This window comes from Sylvia atricapilla, chromosome 6, assembly GCF_009819655.1.
Source record: "Sylvia atricapilla isolate bSylAtr1 chromosome 6, bSylAtr1.pri, whole genome shotgun sequence".
NCBI classification, from domain to species: Eukaryota; Metazoa; Chordata; class Aves; order Passeriformes; family Sylviidae; genus Sylvia; species Sylvia atricapilla.
In genome coordinates this window covers 23,807,906-23,825,095 of record NC_089145.1, presented here as the reverse complement: position 1 = coordinate 23,825,095, position 17,190 = coordinate 23,807,906, and the positions used below count along the sequence as shown (strand labels likewise).

The 17,190-nt window shown below is 37.4% G+C and overlaps 1 protein-coding gene across 4 annotated transcripts in view; it reads right to left on the bottom strand.

Moving 5' to 3' along the window:
* Nucleotides 1-17,190, bottom strand: part of CKAP5 (cytoskeleton associated protein 5) — a 52,035-nt gene that overhangs the window by 25,255 nt on the left and 9,590 nt on the right. For 3 of the 4 annotated variants that reach the window (XM_066321137.1, XM_066321139.1, XM_066321140.1), the window contains exons 2-17: nt 16,811-16,902; nt 16,084-16,277; nt 14,781-14,987; nt 12,207-12,378; nt 11,157-11,289; nt 10,763-10,866; nt 10,276-10,389; nt 9,962-10,066; nt 7,365-7,454; nt 7,097-7,261; nt 6,193-6,321; nt 5,254-5,436; nt 4,253-4,366; nt 2,932-3,042; nt 1,620-1,712; nt 870-1,055 (exon numbers count right to left, since the gene is read on the bottom strand). In XM_066321137.1, the coding sequence (XP_066177234.1) occupies nt 870-1,055; nt 1,620-1,712; nt 2,932-3,042; nt 4,253-4,366; nt 5,254-5,436; nt 6,193-6,321; nt 7,097-7,261; nt 7,365-7,454; nt 9,962-10,066; nt 10,276-10,389; nt 10,763-10,866; nt 11,157-11,289; nt 12,207-12,378; nt 14,781-14,987; nt 16,084-16,277; nt 16,811-16,867 (2,157 nt within the window). In that variant the 5' untranslated portion in view covers nt 16,868-16,902. Of the gene's footprint in view, nt 1-869; nt 1,056-1,619; nt 1,713-2,931; nt 3,043-4,252; nt 4,367-5,253; nt 5,437-6,192; nt 6,322-7,096; nt 7,262-7,364; nt 7,455-9,961; nt 10,067-10,275; nt 10,390-10,762; nt 10,867-11,156; nt 11,290-12,206; nt 12,379-14,780; nt 14,988-16,083; nt 16,278-16,810; nt 17,128-17,190 lie in introns of those variants that run through there. The other variant, XM_066321138.1, reaches the window with a different exon arrangement.

Genomic DNA, 17,190 nt, shown 5'->3' with positions numbered 1-17,190 from the left:
AAAACACGAATAATGGAAACCTGAAGAGGTTCAACAAGCCAAGGTGTTGCACCTGGGTTGGGGCAGCTCCCAAATTCGGCTGGAGGATGAATGGAGAGAGAGTGTGTACAAGAGAGCATCCAGCCCCTCCAAGGAGGTTGGGCATGACCCAGCCATGTGCACTCTCAGCCCAGAAAGCCAACGGTGTCCTGGGCTGCACCAAGAGCACTGCGGCCAGCAGGGTGAGGGGAGGATTCTGCCCCTCCGCTCTGCCCTTGCGAGACCCCACCTGCAGTGCTGCATCCAGCTCTGGGGCATTCGCACAGGAAGGACATGGATCTGTTGGAGTGAAGACACAGCACGGCCACCATAATTAAAAGGATGGAGCACCTCTCCTATGAGGAAAGGCTGAAAAAATTGGAATTTTTCAGACTGGACAAGGTTCCAGTATGATCTTGTGGCCCTTCAATGCTTGAAGGAGGCCTCCAAGAAAACTTTTGAAATAGGCATACAGTGGTTGGACAAAGAGGAACAGGTCTGAACTAAAAGAGGAGTTGTGGCTGCCCTATCCCTAGAAATGTTCAAGGCCAGGTTGGATGAGGCTTTGAGCAACCTGGTCTAGCAGAAGTTATCCCTGCCTATGGTCTGGGAGGAGGACCTAGATGATCTTTAAGGTCCCTTCCAATTCAAACCATCCTATGATTTTATTTTCAATTTTAGAGTAATATATATTTAACTTCTACCTCAGGAAGCATCATGAGAGCAAACAAATCACTTTCACACAACAGAGAAAAATCAAAGATTTGGGATTTACTCCTCAGACTGAAAGGACACCCTACAAATTATTTCTGATTTTATTTACTGAAAGAATACCTTTGCTATTCACTCACCTGCTCAGCAGTCCATGGCAACTGACACGCTTCTGCTATTGCTGTCATGGCCTCTTTTGCATTAGTTCCACATTTCACATCACCAACCTTGTCTACAAGGCCATCCAGCACAACCTGTGCTGAAGTTTTGGAGAAGTTTCCTTTCTGTGCAATCAATGCAACTATATGCAGTTTCATCTGCATCACCTGCAATGTTCAAAACAGCAAGAAAGTTACTCATGTCTTTGTGTATTTTAGACTAATTCTTTGTCATTCTATATATCTATAGAGACATAAGAATTATATGGATTTGTGGGTAAATACTAACATATGCACAAAATTAGTATTTGTGTGTATATATATTTGAATATGTAAAAGTATTTATGCACACAGATGTTTTGTACAAACACACATATAGGTGTTTTGTGTGATTATACACAAAAACTGTGTGTACACACAAATACATACTATTATGCATATACACACACAACCAATAATACTGGGCTGCCATTATCTAATTTTAGAACTTATATACACACACATGCTTATATATATGCACATGTATACCTACACATCTGAAGACAATATCCAGATACCTTAGATGACATCTAGAGACTCAACAGAAATAAAATCCAGTTTGAGAATTTATATTCTCATTGATGACAGATAAAACTGTGGTCAGTGTGACATATGCACTTACAGCCTTTCAGCTGGAAACTACTTTACATTAACAAAAATGGACTATTTAGTTACTGAAGGATAATGTATTACCTGAAAATTTGTTTCTTTCCAACCAGGTTTCTTGGCCAGCATTCTTACCAGGGCTTGGCAAGGCATTTCACTTCTTTCCATAAGCTCAACAGCCTAAAGGACAAACATTAAGTTAGCCAGTGGGTCACAAATAATACAAAACTCAAACAGAAATTCTCAACTGTCCTCGAAGTATTTTCTTAAAACTGAATTAAATTACAGAAATACTTAGCGTAATAATTTTCCTGAAGAGCCACTTTTACAAGGAGTCTGAGGTACTGAGCTACAGCATTCACAACATTCATTTAACCTACAACATTCACAACACTACTCCTTTAATGTTCTTTAACAAATGTCCTGAACACTCACTATTGGCCATTCCAACTGTAGGAATTTAACAATTAAAAATAAACGAACAAAATTCCTGAACAACCCACCTGCCCCTCAAAAAGCTTCTTTTGTTTTTAAGATGAAGTATATTACACAGCTTTCATGTTGGAATGTTGACTACACAGCAGAGATTAAGCCTGAATATGATCTAAATAATGGGGTTTAGCTGTTAGGCTTATTCACTCAACTGAAATGTCAATTTTAATAAAGCAGGCTTCTGCAGCAGCATTTCAACGCAGCCAGTCACCACTTCTTAACTGAAGTTAGTCACTTTTCCCACTAAAATATTAAAAGCTCAGTAATTACTGTAATCGTGTAACAGTATGAACTACTTGTACATCTACAGTTGAAGCTTTTTTGAATGTGAACTCTCAAAGATCTTCTGATGGATACCATCTGAGGGACATTTGATGCCTTTTTTTAGTTTGTGACTACATGAAGCACTTTTTACTAGCTCTGAAGACTGCTAAGTACTGTCTTTAAACATAAAAGCCTCTAAACATAAAAATTTCAACTGGCAATTGTTGATTATTATCAATTGCTGTTTAAGATGCAAACAGCAGCAACTTATTCGCAATAGATTTGGCCTAGTTGTTGCAAAACCTTCCATTTAAATCTAGCTATATTTGAGACCAAGCTTTTCAATTACTTGAGAGTGTTAAAAAGACCTCCAAGTATTCTCAATCAAAATACAAGTATTTTTGATAAAAGCACAACTATCTACATTAAGGTAAAATACTTACTCCTCTATTGTTATGGAATTTAAATCATATAAGACATTTGGCCTTTGCAAGTACTGTTTAAACCATCTGAAGTGCTGACATACAACTACTACTAGTAAGGATTTCAGGAGACTTACCAGAACTGAGACTTAAAGAACTAAAGAAATTACTACTTGTTTTCTCTTCCCCTACTGCCTCTCTTACCAAATGTTCCAACATACCTTCTGAAACTCCTCCATGCAGGCAAGCCTTTCTTTCCAGTTACCACTGTCCAACTGCTGGATACAAGAAGCTGGAAGGACAGCAGCAGCTTTCTCTTCACATACTTCTATCTGCACACAGATCAGATCAAGGTTAATACTCTATCATATCCCTTCTGAGGAGGGCAGAAACCTTAAGCACAGCTAAGATACTGGACTGATCTCTGTACTGTGATGCATTTACAAAACAGGAAAAGGGTTCTCTTGTAGATGGAAGGATTTTAGTAAGGATTGTAGTTTAGGGGTCTTATGGGTTTAGAAAGCTGCTAAAATTGCACTGCAACAGAAAAGTAGTATCTGGAAAGTATGAGAAACTGTGCAGACAGTCAAAAATGATCTTGAATACCAACTACCTGCTTAAAGGATCAAGCAGAAGTAATCTAAAATTTTCAAGATCATTTTGGATCAAGTGTGAATGAACAATAAACAACTAATCAGAAGTTGATGAGGGCAGATAAGAGAAGACCTATCTTCTGTCTCCATTTTAGCAAAATGGAAAATTAAAGTTATTTAGTGATTAAAAACTTTCCTTGTTTCACTGATGTCTGCATCACCTTCAGGAACTGTATTCTCATTTTCTACTGTATAACTAACAATACAAACTGAACACAACTGAAATTATTCACTCTAAGCAACACTCCAAATATAACTATGGCTTGGACTGACAGTCAGAAAAAATTGCAAACACATCTAGCAAAGCTTTAATAGCTTTTTGTTACTGTTTGACCCACAGATAGCTGAGTTTACCTGATTCCCTATCAAGAAAGTAGGTAGATGCTCATCTAACAGCCAGAATTTGGTAATTTTTTCAAAGCTTAACTTAATATGAGCAGCACAGAACAGATTTTTATTGGTTCATTTAATTATTACTTTATTTCACTTTGAATTCCAATGTAAACTCCAGAATAATATATTCTCAGGCTTTTAATACCAGAATTCTTCAGCAAATCATATGTCCTAAATTACATGTGAAGCATCACTGTTTTTTTTTTCATCTCCTCCTACTTCAGAAACAATATACCCTAATTATAAGGGTATAAGCATGATTCATTGCTTACTTTCTTACATGGCCTGGTTCCAACTACAGCCTGAAGAACAGGTGTATTTACCAAAGACCCATTTCACCAGTTATAAATTTATACATACTGCTTTCCCTTCTCCCAACAAAAACAAACAAACAATCTCCCAGAAAAACTCTGTAGTACCTGAAGAACTGATTAACCAAAATTGCCATCTTTGGTTACAGAGGGCTCTGTATTTCAGAGAATAGCAGAATACTCACAGAGAGCTCCGACTCAAAGATTTCTTTGGTCTCAGGACCCTTCTTGCCTTTCGCCCCAGCACCCCCTGGGCCTGCAGCTGTAGCTGGTTTGCCTTTCTTCGGTGGAACACCCACCTAGAAAGTTAATGGACACGTTAGCCAAGATCAAATATGTCTCTAGTTCAGATATCAAAAGAACTGCTGTTTTTCCTATACTACACTTCTGTGTTCTAATGTCCAAAGAAATATGTATCTCTGACAGCATAACAACTGCAGGCAGAGATAAGCTAGAGCTTATTTAATGAATATATTGCTTTTCACAATAGGACAACAAAAGATGAAATAGGAAAGAACAATGTACTCTTGAAAGTTCAGGAAATAACAACTTTGTCTGTATGTTTTCCTATGGATACTGGTTGGATACTAAACTTGTGACTGGTGTCTCTTTCTCAGGTTATCTGAGTACCAATAGATTTCAAAAACTTCATCTATTCTTCTATTCACTTCCCGGTATCCCATTGAAGAACAAAGTAGCATATTACAAAGATCATTACTGCAGTCAATTTTTAAAATCTAAAGAATAATATTAAAGAAATACAGGCTAGTAATTCCTTCAGAATATACAAAGGAACAAAGCAAAAACAACGATGAAAAAATAGTCAGTACTTGATTAGTAACCTTGCTAGTTACAAGAAATGTTGACTTCAGCCAAGTATTACTTTATCACAGAGCACATCAATGTTAGAAGATCAGAGGCTCCTCTGAATGCCTCCAGTCTTTTATCGCTATTTCAGAATCAAAATCTGGTATTGAGACATGATGAGACAGTTTGTATCATTAAAACCTGCTATTTCATTACATTCCCAGAACATCAGAGATCCCTTTTGCTGTTAGGCTCACCTCCTCCTGTAAAAGGACAGTGATAGCTCAGTGGAGGCAGATGTTCAACAGGCCACCTTTGATCTGCAGTAACTAAGTAGTTAATGCAATCACAGACAACTGATTGCCTGACAATTTCTTACCTTCACTGCAGATCCTTTTTTCGGTGGTCCTGGTTTGGTTGCTGCATCTTTTGTTTCTTTATCTCCTGCAGGCCCTGCAAGAGCAGCAGTCTTTCCAGTAACAGGCTTGCCTTCTTTTTTCTCAGCTGCTCCTCCTGGTTTTTTACCATAAACCAATTCTACCTTTTCAGCACACTCTTTGATCTGCCAAGCAGTGGGGGAAAAAAAAAGGTGAGGGTGGAAAGAAGCTATTTAGCTACCACAATTGGATGCACAGTGTGCCCCTCTACCAGTGGCTCAAACTTGACTAATGTGGAAAAAAATGTGAAGAGCAAGTTGTTTACTTTATAAAATTTTGTTATCCTGTGTTCCTTCAATAGTAAGGTTAACCAGTCAGTGGCATCAGCCATTACTGTATTGCAAGAATAATTCTCCTAGGTCAAAATTAAGTGCATTTATACACAAAGAAAACACTGACACCCTACTGATACTCATAGATGCTCTAACACTAAGTCTGAGCACCTTGAATTATAAAATCTTCATTCAGTCAACACACCTGTCAGCTTACACAAAAGTGTAACAACTTTGTTGTTGGGAAGTAAGACTTTAATATCAAATCCTATCTAATAATAAAAAATTAGACCATACGGTTGTAATACAAATGCTTGTTTCAGACAACGAAGTGTTAAAAACCAAACAAAACTCCATATATCACCAACCAAAGCCACAACTAAATCTCACAACCCACCTCCTAGATAATACAGCCAGATAGATACTTTATGTAAGAATGAAGAGATTTTCAGATTCCCTGCAACATCAGTAACATTTAAGTAAAAAATCTTAAAAAAATCTGTGCTGAAATTAAATAGGCTAAAGCATCATATTTCACCTTCTCTAGCCTAAGATGCATCTTAAATGGATAAATTGAACCTTTTAAAAAACATTTATAAGAATACTCACTCGATCAAGCTTTAGTTTGTCTACATCTGCTAGAAATGGATTCACAGCTTTCTCTCCAGCTACTTTCAAGGCAGTGCCTAATGCTTCAAATCCAGCATCTCTTACTTCAGGAGCAGAATCATTGATATGCTGCAGAGAAAGACAATTTATGTCATGTGAATTGTGGCTCATATCTAAACATCTTCTATATAAATCCTCTCCATTATTTAAAATCTGAATCTACTACAGAGTAATCCTTGACATTCCACTGCAGAAAGAAAAGTTGTTTTTCCACTTCTGTTTTCCTCTACTGACCAAGTCTACTTTTTCTCAGACACAGCCATTTTCTCATCTTTGTTTTTTTTTTTTTTTTTTCCCACAAGAAGAGGTTGAACATTCATGCTTTAAACATCATGGAAGTTCAAAAAGAGGTAAAAGTTCTGCAATTTTCTTCAAATCTCCATTTTTTTAAGCTAGGTATATTGCTTATACCAAGGAAAGGGCTATTTGCAATAAGAAAACATATACATCATTATCATTTACACTAAAAAATGATCTACTGCCACTGCCATGTATGAATCAATGATGGTTGCTCTTTTATTCCTAGTAAACACCAGCATTCCAACAAAAAATTGTTAGAGACGTGTGCAAGAAGCAAGTGGAAGTGTCTGGGATAATAGCTGCAAACCACTGTCTTAATCTATTGCAAACTTAGTGCATCTACAGCTTCAAAAAAGCTAAGATGAAGGAAACTGAATTGTTCCCCTGACTGACAGTCACCTTCAAGTTTGAAATCAGCCAAAACTCATTCTGAGGGCTACAAAGCACACAAGAACTCTCTGGTCTTTCTCCTCAAACAATCCAAGGTTTCATCACAACAGTACTCAAGTCAATGCCAGGCAAGCATCAACTCCTCCTGCTTTACCTTGAGAAGTGCAGCACAGAAAGGTTTTAACAGGCTTTTTGGCAGAGTAGAAGGTGTGCAGTGTCGGAAGCTTCTTGCAATGAAAAGGGATGTTTGTTGCTTAATTGTTGGGTTTTTGTTGTCCATGACAGCCAAAATATCTTCACTTATGTTCTGCAACGTGGTCTACAGTGTGGAATAAAAAAAGTCATTATCTCAGTAAAGACAAAAGCAAATCAAAATTAGAGACCAATTCTCAGACAACAGGGAAATTTTCACTCTAACTTACTGTAAGAAAGATTGCATCAATGGCCTCCTGCAGTGCTTGTACTACCTGGGGCTTCTTCTCTTTGAATTTCTCCAGGATTGTTGGAACAACCTATGGAAAAGGGAACAAAATTGTCAATGCCCTCTTCACTAATGTAAGTGGAAAGCCTGATAGTCTGCGCCCTGGTGCTCTGCAGAGAAGCCAGTAATTTGAACACCTCCCCTGTCCCCCTCCGGAAGTACACAACAGCAGTCTGAACTAGTGCAATTCTTGCTGTTCTCCAATATTAAACTCATTCCAGTCACTCTATTAATAAATATAGATTTTTAAACAATGTCATAACAAAACGCAGACCTGTAAAAGTTGACATAATTATAGATTACGGAATTATGCTGCAACACAGAGCAACAGAATGGAAATGAACGTTTTCACAACATGAATGGTGCTGTGCTCTTGTATTCTAAGAATCCAAGAAGGCATTTAACCTGTCCCCTCTTTCCCAGCTTTCTGACAGCAGTAAGCATGGCTCATTAAGAAGTCCTCATCTGATCCACAGCTGATAAGAGAAATTACTCCAAAGCAACCAGAATCCTCTCTGCAGCAATATTTTTCAGATCTATCACCTTGAAAAAGCACATCTGACAGTAAACTATGCCATACTGGAATTTGACAGCAAAGTCTAGGTGCTCAGACAGCCACTGCTGAAAAAACAAATAAATAAAATATTCAAGGGAGGAAAAAAAGTAAAAATAACTACTACACTGTAGACATTTCCATGTGCCAGAAATATGAGCAGGTCCACTTTAGTATGGGCTCTGTAACAGTCAGGACTTCTGTAACTGAGCCAGAAACTGAGCAGATCTTAACTGTGGCAAGCAGGCTATTCTCAAGATTTTCATAAACATAAACAAGTCATAGTTTGGAAGCACTTAGACGCTTTACAGAAGTTACACACTCCTGCATAACAAAAAGTAGATTTTCTTTCTACTCAGAAGACACACTGTGACCTAGGCTCAGGTGGTATCCTTTTTTTGGACTGCAACCTCCAAATTCCCAGTTCACAGACTTCAACACTCAAAAAACCTTCAGATAATACAGATGGCAGCACAAAGACCATTACACATACTATTGCATGTTCTAGACACCCTTACACTCTACAGAGAACAAAGTCGTAAGGAGGAGGCCATTAGGCCTCTGTTTTAGAAAATGCTGACAGGTAAAATGAGTCTTTTTTACCATGGAAGTTAGAAGCCATAGCCCATGTGAGAAGGAAAGAAGAAAAATTAGTTCAGGGGTACAAACAAATGCAGTCAGAGGTGAAGCTGGCACACGTACTCAAATACAGTGAGGAGTACGATTCTATGCATGATTCCACTACTCTCATTAGAACACAGATTGCAGACTGGCATTGCAGTCCTCTATTTATGTAATAGAGTTTATAATCATACAATTCTAGCAACGATTCTCTTTTATAACACTTCAATGCCCACTCTCAGGAGAGCTCTACATCTTCCTCACAAGTAAATAAATCCAGCAAACAAATCAAGTGAACTGCTAAATGAGTACTGAGATTATGTAATTCAGAGCTGCCATTACAGTATTGAAAAAGTCATCTTCATGACACCATTTGCTTGGCAATCACAGAGCTATACCCTTATTTTAGAAGCTTAGCTTTTTCAACACCAACTCTGTAGCTATAAGGGTTAACCTTCAGGAATCAACTATAAAACAGATGCAAGGATGATTTTTATAAGTACAGACAGCTTCCAGAATGAAAGTGACTGTCCAAAGTTCAGGAGACTTGAATGTTTCTGAAGCAGTGAGCAACTTCCCAATCCAGAGACAATATTACCAGCAGCCAGGCACATCAGCTCTCTAGCCGCACTGCTCTTCCTTATCACACAAAAAATTTGACTGAGCAGCTTAAATAACACAGTGACACAGGCTTGAGAAACAAGTGAGAATTGAAACTTATTAAAAGCTCTGTTTCCACATATTGGTTAAGTTTTCCCGTATTCTCTGGTACTAGCTACTGGTAAGAGATGAGCAGCAAAGGAGAGAACAAACAGCACTAAACTAGAGCATCAGAACATTTTGGTACCAAAGATCTCAGAATTTTTTGCTATTTAAAGCAGACAAAAACCCCCACAAAACCCAGGCAACAAGGAAACAAAACACCCACCACCTACCATCCCCCAACATTCAAAAAACCCCAGCCAATATAAAACATACACTATCGAGGTGCTAAGTAGCACTCAGATTTAGAAGCTGTCTTTTTCACTGTGGCCTATAAATGCATTTCTGTGGGGGTATCTCTAGGATGAGGTAATGTAAATAAAGTTCATTTAACGGCAGAACAATTCAATTTTCTTAGTAAAGAAGACTTATATTGCAACAGAAAGTTTCATTGTTGCTGAAGATGAATAAAGAAGGTCCTTTCAAACTTAAGCTACAAAGATCTAGGCAAGATCGAGGCAATGCCTACTCTTTAAAGGTGCTGGTAAACATTCCCAATTGTACAAAGAATACCTTTGATAAATACCAAGACTTGACAGGAAAAAGGGAAAAAGTGTCCAGCATGAATAAAATCAGGAAAAAAAGTACATACTCTTACTTACATGCCCTGCATACTGTCCAAATTTCTTTCGGAGGCCTGTAGCTAGTCCAGCAAGGCATTTGGCAGCCAAAGCAACTAACATAACATTTGTATCCTTTCCAACAACCTGAAAAGAAAATCTGAGTTTCAGAGACATGGAAGAATTTCTTAAAATAATCAGTGGGCCACAGATTGGGTTATTTCCATAACTGTTCCATCTAGTAATTTTCTACTCATGAGTATTAAATCAACTTTATCTTTTAAACTATCATACAAATAAATTACAAAAAAAAAAAAAAAATTAACTCTATGTGCAGTCTGAGTTTTATTTAGTACCTTTTTGAGAGCTTTCACCAAGTCTGCATAATCTCCTGATTCCAGCTTGGGATTTTTCACTAGCAGTTCAACAGCCTCCAGAGCTTCTTTCCTTTCTTGCCACTTTTTTGCTTCCTGCAGAGCAAATAATTTACATTAATCTATAAATATAAATAGTTCTAGAGAAGCATACTTGCCACAAACCTTAGATAAAAAAATCTTTATATTCCATCCTGAATAAACCAAGGTCTCTCTACAGTTTAACATCAGAAATTTCAATGAAATATGAACTACAGTCCTTTTTCAGGACATACCTCAGCCCCTTAAAATAACAGCTTTCTTGCTGCTAAATCCAATTTTATAACTTATTTATGACAGCCCATATGTTATTAACACTATTCGTTATTATCCATGTGGCACTAAAGCACACATTGCAGAACTGCCAGTAAGTCCTAAGACTCATCAGCTACACAAAGAATTAACAGGGAGTATTTGAGTTTATGCTTACTATTTTCTCATAGAAGTCTTTGGGAAGCTTGGAGAGAATTTCTACAGCTTCAAGCAACTCATATGCATCTACTTGTGGTACCGCCTCTTCCTCCTCATCATCGCCTGCAACCAGGAGACAGAAATGTGTAAGTAGAGTGATACAGAATTTTGACTAGAGCACCACCTAAGGCTCATTGTTTAGAAAGTGCTACCAGCAGTTGCAATTTTGCTATTTCAAAAGACAGATACTCTTCATTATAATATAAAGTTTCTGCCTCAGACACATTTTCTTCTTGTGTAGTACATTCCATGTACTTTTTGCACCAGCTTGATTACAATTACAATTTAATGCATCCCTTCACAATCTATATACAATATACTTCCCAGCAGAGTAGAGAGATTAAATAGTTTACCTCCATCTGCATCTCCTCCAAGTCCCTGCTGCTGCTCAAATTTTGCTTTCAGCTCCTGTTGGGAACGCAAGAACCTGGTCTGCTTAGGAGCAGCTGATGACACTTTGATCCACTCTTCTTCTAGTTCTTTTAGCTGCCAAAAGGGAATAGAATCATCATATCAGAGACATTATGGACATAATCCAAGACAAGGAAGCATTACAGTTTTCCCATTTCAAAGCCAAGACAGCACTACCTTTCACTACTGGTTTTTTCTGCCATTAAAGCAGTGATTCACATTCACTGTTCACAAGTCTTTGACTAAGCATATCCACAGAAGACAAGATTATTGCAAAGCATTTACATAAGAACAAATAGTAGAACAGCCAGAATGGTGTGACCCCTCTGTAAACATTTTGAAATAAAAATGGCTGAGCATAAAGAAAGCTTTCCTTTACAGCCACACTACTACTACATACTAAAACTAAGATGAAACAAACATGCTGAGCTACATTTGATGAAACAGTTTGGATTTTTTTAACCAGGCCCTTTTAAAGCAAGCTACTGCTTTCCACCTGAACATAATTAACTCAAGTAGGTAGGAGGAAAGGATGCATAATTTATAAAGTTCTAAAATGACAAAATATTCTATCATAATGCAATGCCACTTCCTGAAGGGCAACAGTCACATCCTGAGCATCATCAGAATAAGTATGAAGGAATGCACAGTGGAAAAAACTTCAACATAAAAGGAAACTGAGAATGAAAATTATTGACTTGAAGACTTTCAGTGCAAAAGGTCTCTTATAAGGGCAACCATTCTGCTACATTCTACTGCTCAGCTGCCATCCTCAGTTTCAGTATGAGGCTACCCCACAATTTCATGTATGTTTAGAGCAACCAAACATTGTTATGATTTCCTTTCAAATGACTAGGAGTGACCAACATTTTGGGTAAAGTTAAATGGAGCTAAAAAAATACATTCTGGTTTTGGCTTTAAGAATGTCCAACATCACAGAACCAGGGAGGATAAGCATCAAATGTCTGGATACAGAAATACCTCCTGCCTACCTGAACGGAATTTATGTTCTGCAATGGAGGTCTCAAAGCATCCCTTATCCAACGGTAGATCTCCACAGCAAGGAGCTTAGCTTCATCTCGAACAGCCTTTTCCCGAGATTCAAAAAGTTTTGGCAATACTTTGATGATTGGCTTCAGTGAGATTATCTTTGAACCAAATTCACTGAAAGTTAAACACACAGAACAGCATCAGTGTCCACGAACAGGGAGAAGTACACCAATAACAACTTATTTAAAAAAATAGTCTATGAAAGTCTTCCAGTGCACATTTAGCAATTTTGTCATTTACTCACATCATTATGCTAGATATTATTTTGAGACGCTACTATAAAATTTAAAGAACATATGGCAAATCAAAATTAACATCCACACCCAGCTTGGAATTACAGATTCAGGCCTCTCAAATTACTTCAAAGCATTTAATCCAATCCAATGCTTAAATCATCCCTCGCCGGGGGGAAAAAAAGACAAGAGAGAAGAAAGAAAGAAAGAAGTTGTCCTCAGACCAAAATTTGTATGACCTACTTCTTTTTTCCCTTTTTTTTTTTTTTTAATCAGAATAGAATCTCCTTTGTCTATCCTTGGAAGCAAACTGCAGTAAAAGTATTAGTCACTTTTCCACTTGTTGGAGTAGATAATTACAGTGAGCTTGGGTCATCTTCACAGAAAACATATGTGCTGAAATATGTGCCACTGAAGGAACACACAAAACAAATTTCCCCCGCCAATCACCCTTCCTAGACAGAAGATTCTACAGGCTGTTGAACCTACTACACAAAACTTCCTATTTTAATCACTGATGAATGAGAACACAAGAACTTTTCAAACTCAGAGTAAAGTTAACTGCTGTAGTTACTAAGGTATATACAAAGCACCTCAAAAACAGTATTTTTTTGATTCAGAAACATTTCTTCTTAATTCTGAATTAACCTTTCTACCAATCACACTTCTTATAGTTCCCTCCAATTCAAGTTCCACATAAAAAGCCAGCAAAAAAGGCTGCTCAAGAGCTAAAATCTAACATGTCTCACTTTCTAGAAATTCCAGTGCACTGATTTTATTTCCACATCAACTTCAAAACATACTAAATACAAAAACCTTCAAAAGAGGTCTTGAAAGTAACACAATTTAAGTATGTGAACAAATGAGTTCGCCAAGAATTCAATTTTTCTATCATGACTCAAAAAGAGAGCGTATTGGGAGAAATGCCTATGCAAACTTATTTGTATCTATTTCATATAATCTCATTTATACAACAAGAAAAAACAAAAACCTTAGCACAAGATAGAAAATATCAGAAATTAAACTAGTTATGATTCCAAGTTACCTGCCTAGGTACAAATTTTGTTATCAATGCATAATGCCTACTAAAGTGTAAGAAAAACTGAAGTAGCAACACAGCTTAGAAGGAGAAGATGGAATTTGATCTGAGAGGGCTACTTGAGAGTATTTGATTTTAACATCAGCGATAATAAAATACTCCATCTAAGAAAAAAACCATACGGGGCACATTTTACAGAAGTAGTTAGTTGAAAGATACTGACGAAAGTTATGCAGGTTTCCAACTACACTGCACTTGTTAAAAGGACATTTAACCAGATAAGCAATTTAAAATAGTTAAAATATATTCTTATACATAGGACAGCAGTTTCACTTAGCAGAAGCAGAGGTAACATATAAAGCCCAAAGCTTTATTCTGACATTACAGAAGCCTGAAACAATCAGTTTAACAAGGATCAATTCTATGCATGCCTCAGCAAGTTCCCTCTAAGATATAATATATAAGGCACTCTCCACATACATTATACAGTTTTGACATGAACTACTTTACTCAGAAAGAAGTGTTCTGTCCATTAATTCCAAAAATCTTGTATTTCCTATAAAAAAGCCTTTATGGTCACTAAATTATATATACACCAAATATAAGAATTTCATAAAGCCCCAGTATTTTTCACTCAAAGGCAGCAAACAAACTTGACGTTGAACCAAAAAATAATCAAATATTGAAGCTTACTCCATCGTCTCAAATTAGATTTGATTTTTAGGGAGCACTACCAGCTCTCGTTTTCAATAAAGGAATTATTATATGGACAATAGAAGCTTACTGTGCAACGAGCCTTTCTTTTCTTCTAAAAACACACACTGTGTACCCAATTAAACACGCTCACATCAGTGAGGAAAACAGTGGTTTAAAAAAAAAATAAAAATCAAACTACATTTTAGTTTTCACATCAGTGAGTTTATTACAGATATTCAGAAGAGAAGCTTCACAGTCTGGAACAAGACACAAATCTGACCCTTCTCTCAAAAGGCTGGGAAAATGGAAGCTTGGTAAAGAGTTACCATGAATTAAAGAGATCCAGACGAGGCTTGTACAACACAGACAACCCTCACATCTAACAAATCCCATGATGTTGTCAACTGTTGCTGTCAAAAAATAGCAGTTCAGAAAGGATGCTTTCTACTCAACAATAACAAGGGCCCGCTAAAGACTTAAGCATATTGCTGGGGTGAGGAAAAAGCAAAGAAGAAAACCACAAAAAACACCATGAACTAAAAGCTTACCTTAGTGCTTTCCTCAGTGTCTCTATACACGCTACTATGATTTTGGGGTTTTTGTTGTCCAGACCCTTTAATAATTCTTCTTGTATTGCCTCTCCTTTCTCAATTTCTATATACATTAGACATATATCTTCACCTAGCTCTTTTGCTCTGGCCTTTGGCTGATTGAACACTTTATTTACAACTCCAGATGCTACTTCTCCTGTTGTCCTGAAAGATGAGAGAGTATTACTTTTGGAACACTTACGTGAATTAAGTGTTCTACATCATTACCCACAGAATAAAACACATACAGCATCAAATCCAGATTAAAACCTATGAAGTTATCACATAAAAGGGACTACATCCTAAGATAACCTCGAAGGAAATAACCTTAAGGATGACTTTGTCACGTAGTTTTATAAAATAACACAAATCATAGTTAATATGATTCTAATACCAGACTACACCAGTCAATAGTAGACATTCTCCAGAGTGTATTAACATTCTCAAGATGAGATTCACAAATAAATGCCATGGCCTGGAATTATACATGTCGAAAAACGTTAACTGTATCAGTACATAATCCCAGCCCAGTATTTCACATATACTTCCAAGCTTCAGATAAACTAAATCATTGACACCACTTTGAAATGCAGGAGTGTACAAGGCTGTTAAGATTTTCAAACGATGCTTTCGGTTTCTTTATTTGTTTTTAAGTAACACCTTTATTCATGTCATCAGGTCACAAAGTCAGTGGACCAAAGCACTAACCTGGCCTGGCTATGTGCTTTTATTTCACCCTCAGGACTACGGCCCATTTTGTGGGCTAGACAACACAGAAGCACTTAAACACATCCAATAAAGAAATTAGCAGGTATGAAGTTTCATTCATATTGGTTATACTGGATGCAATGTCACATAAACATAATTATATTTTATTTCATGTATGAATTACACAAATATCCCCCCTCAAAAAAGGCTCCCTCCTGTTCAGGTAAGTGTTTCTATCAAACAAGAAGAGAGATTCCATTTCACAGCACTTAGACCACCACATGAATGATTCACTTTTTTTGCCATTTCAGAAATTTTTACTAGTGTTGTCAATAGTTTTTTAGAACACTGCAAGCAATATGTGATAACTTCATATGCACAAGGAAAGCCTGCGATTCTGCAAGTTCTCTGGATTAGAAAGAAAGTTCTGCTCTTAACAATAGAGATGAGAATTGTTACTGGTCACTGCATGATTTATGTGCAGCTGCAGCCTTTCTCAGAGGCACACTGAACTGTCTTAACAGCCTAAGAGCAGCAAGAAAAGGCTACTTACTTCCCAGCTACATGAGCATTCTCAACATAAGCAAGCGCTGCTTCCAGTCCTTTCAGCTGAGCCACTGCATTGGAGTCTGTCACAAATTTCTTTATCAATCCAAGATACTTGGACCATTCAGGACTCTTTTCATCATCTATCTTCTGGAAGAGCTTAAGGGCTTCTTCATAACCGTTTAATCTGGCTTTCCACAGCTGGAAGCAGAAATCGGACATTTAAATGTTGTGCTATTACAACCTTAACTCACCAATCTCACAAAGCTCTTCAATCATATTTGAAAGTATGCTCAGCATGCAGGCACCTGCAGATTTCTCTCCAATGTCTATATGAATAACATGCAACTGGACAAAATACTTGGTTTTCTCCCGCCAGGGATGATCTGGATAGAGATGTCAATCTTCCCCCCTGCTCTTCATAAGTTCTAGCAACCATCAACGAGGAGGTGGGAGCCCAGCAATAGTTTCAGCTACAGATGAGTAATTTCTCCACGTGAATGAGTGTACTGATCTTTCAGCACACAAGCTTACGCCATATAATGCTACTAAAATCTGCTTTAATAGAGGTTACTCAGCCTCTAGGTTGGATAGAGCTGATGCAGTTTCAGATCTGTTAATACTCACACCGTGCAGCTGTCAAGATTACCCAATTACAGTGCATTTAGACACAGAAGCACTACAAAATCACCATAAGCAGAGATACACATCAAGCCAAATCCAAGATTGCCTACCTTATGTTCACATTTCTGATCAATGGGCAGTTTCATCCACTCACTGTCGTCCCCCATTGTAAATCAGGCTCTCTCTATAATTACAGTAATTTCTGCAGAGATAAGGACAAGTTAGAAAACAGAGAAATATATACTGGGTGTAGACATACTTATACCTAAAATTACAAAAGCCTAAAAAAATTTTAAAAGCCCAAAACAAAAAAACACCACCACACAGAAAACCACAAAAATCCCCCACCAAACCCAACAAAAAAACACAAACAAAAATCAACCAACCAACAAAAACCCCAACCACGAAAAAACCCAACCAAGCCTAAACTGCCCCCCTCAAAACCTCCCCAGTTCTGTACCAGATCTCATTGCTAATAAGCAATCCAAAG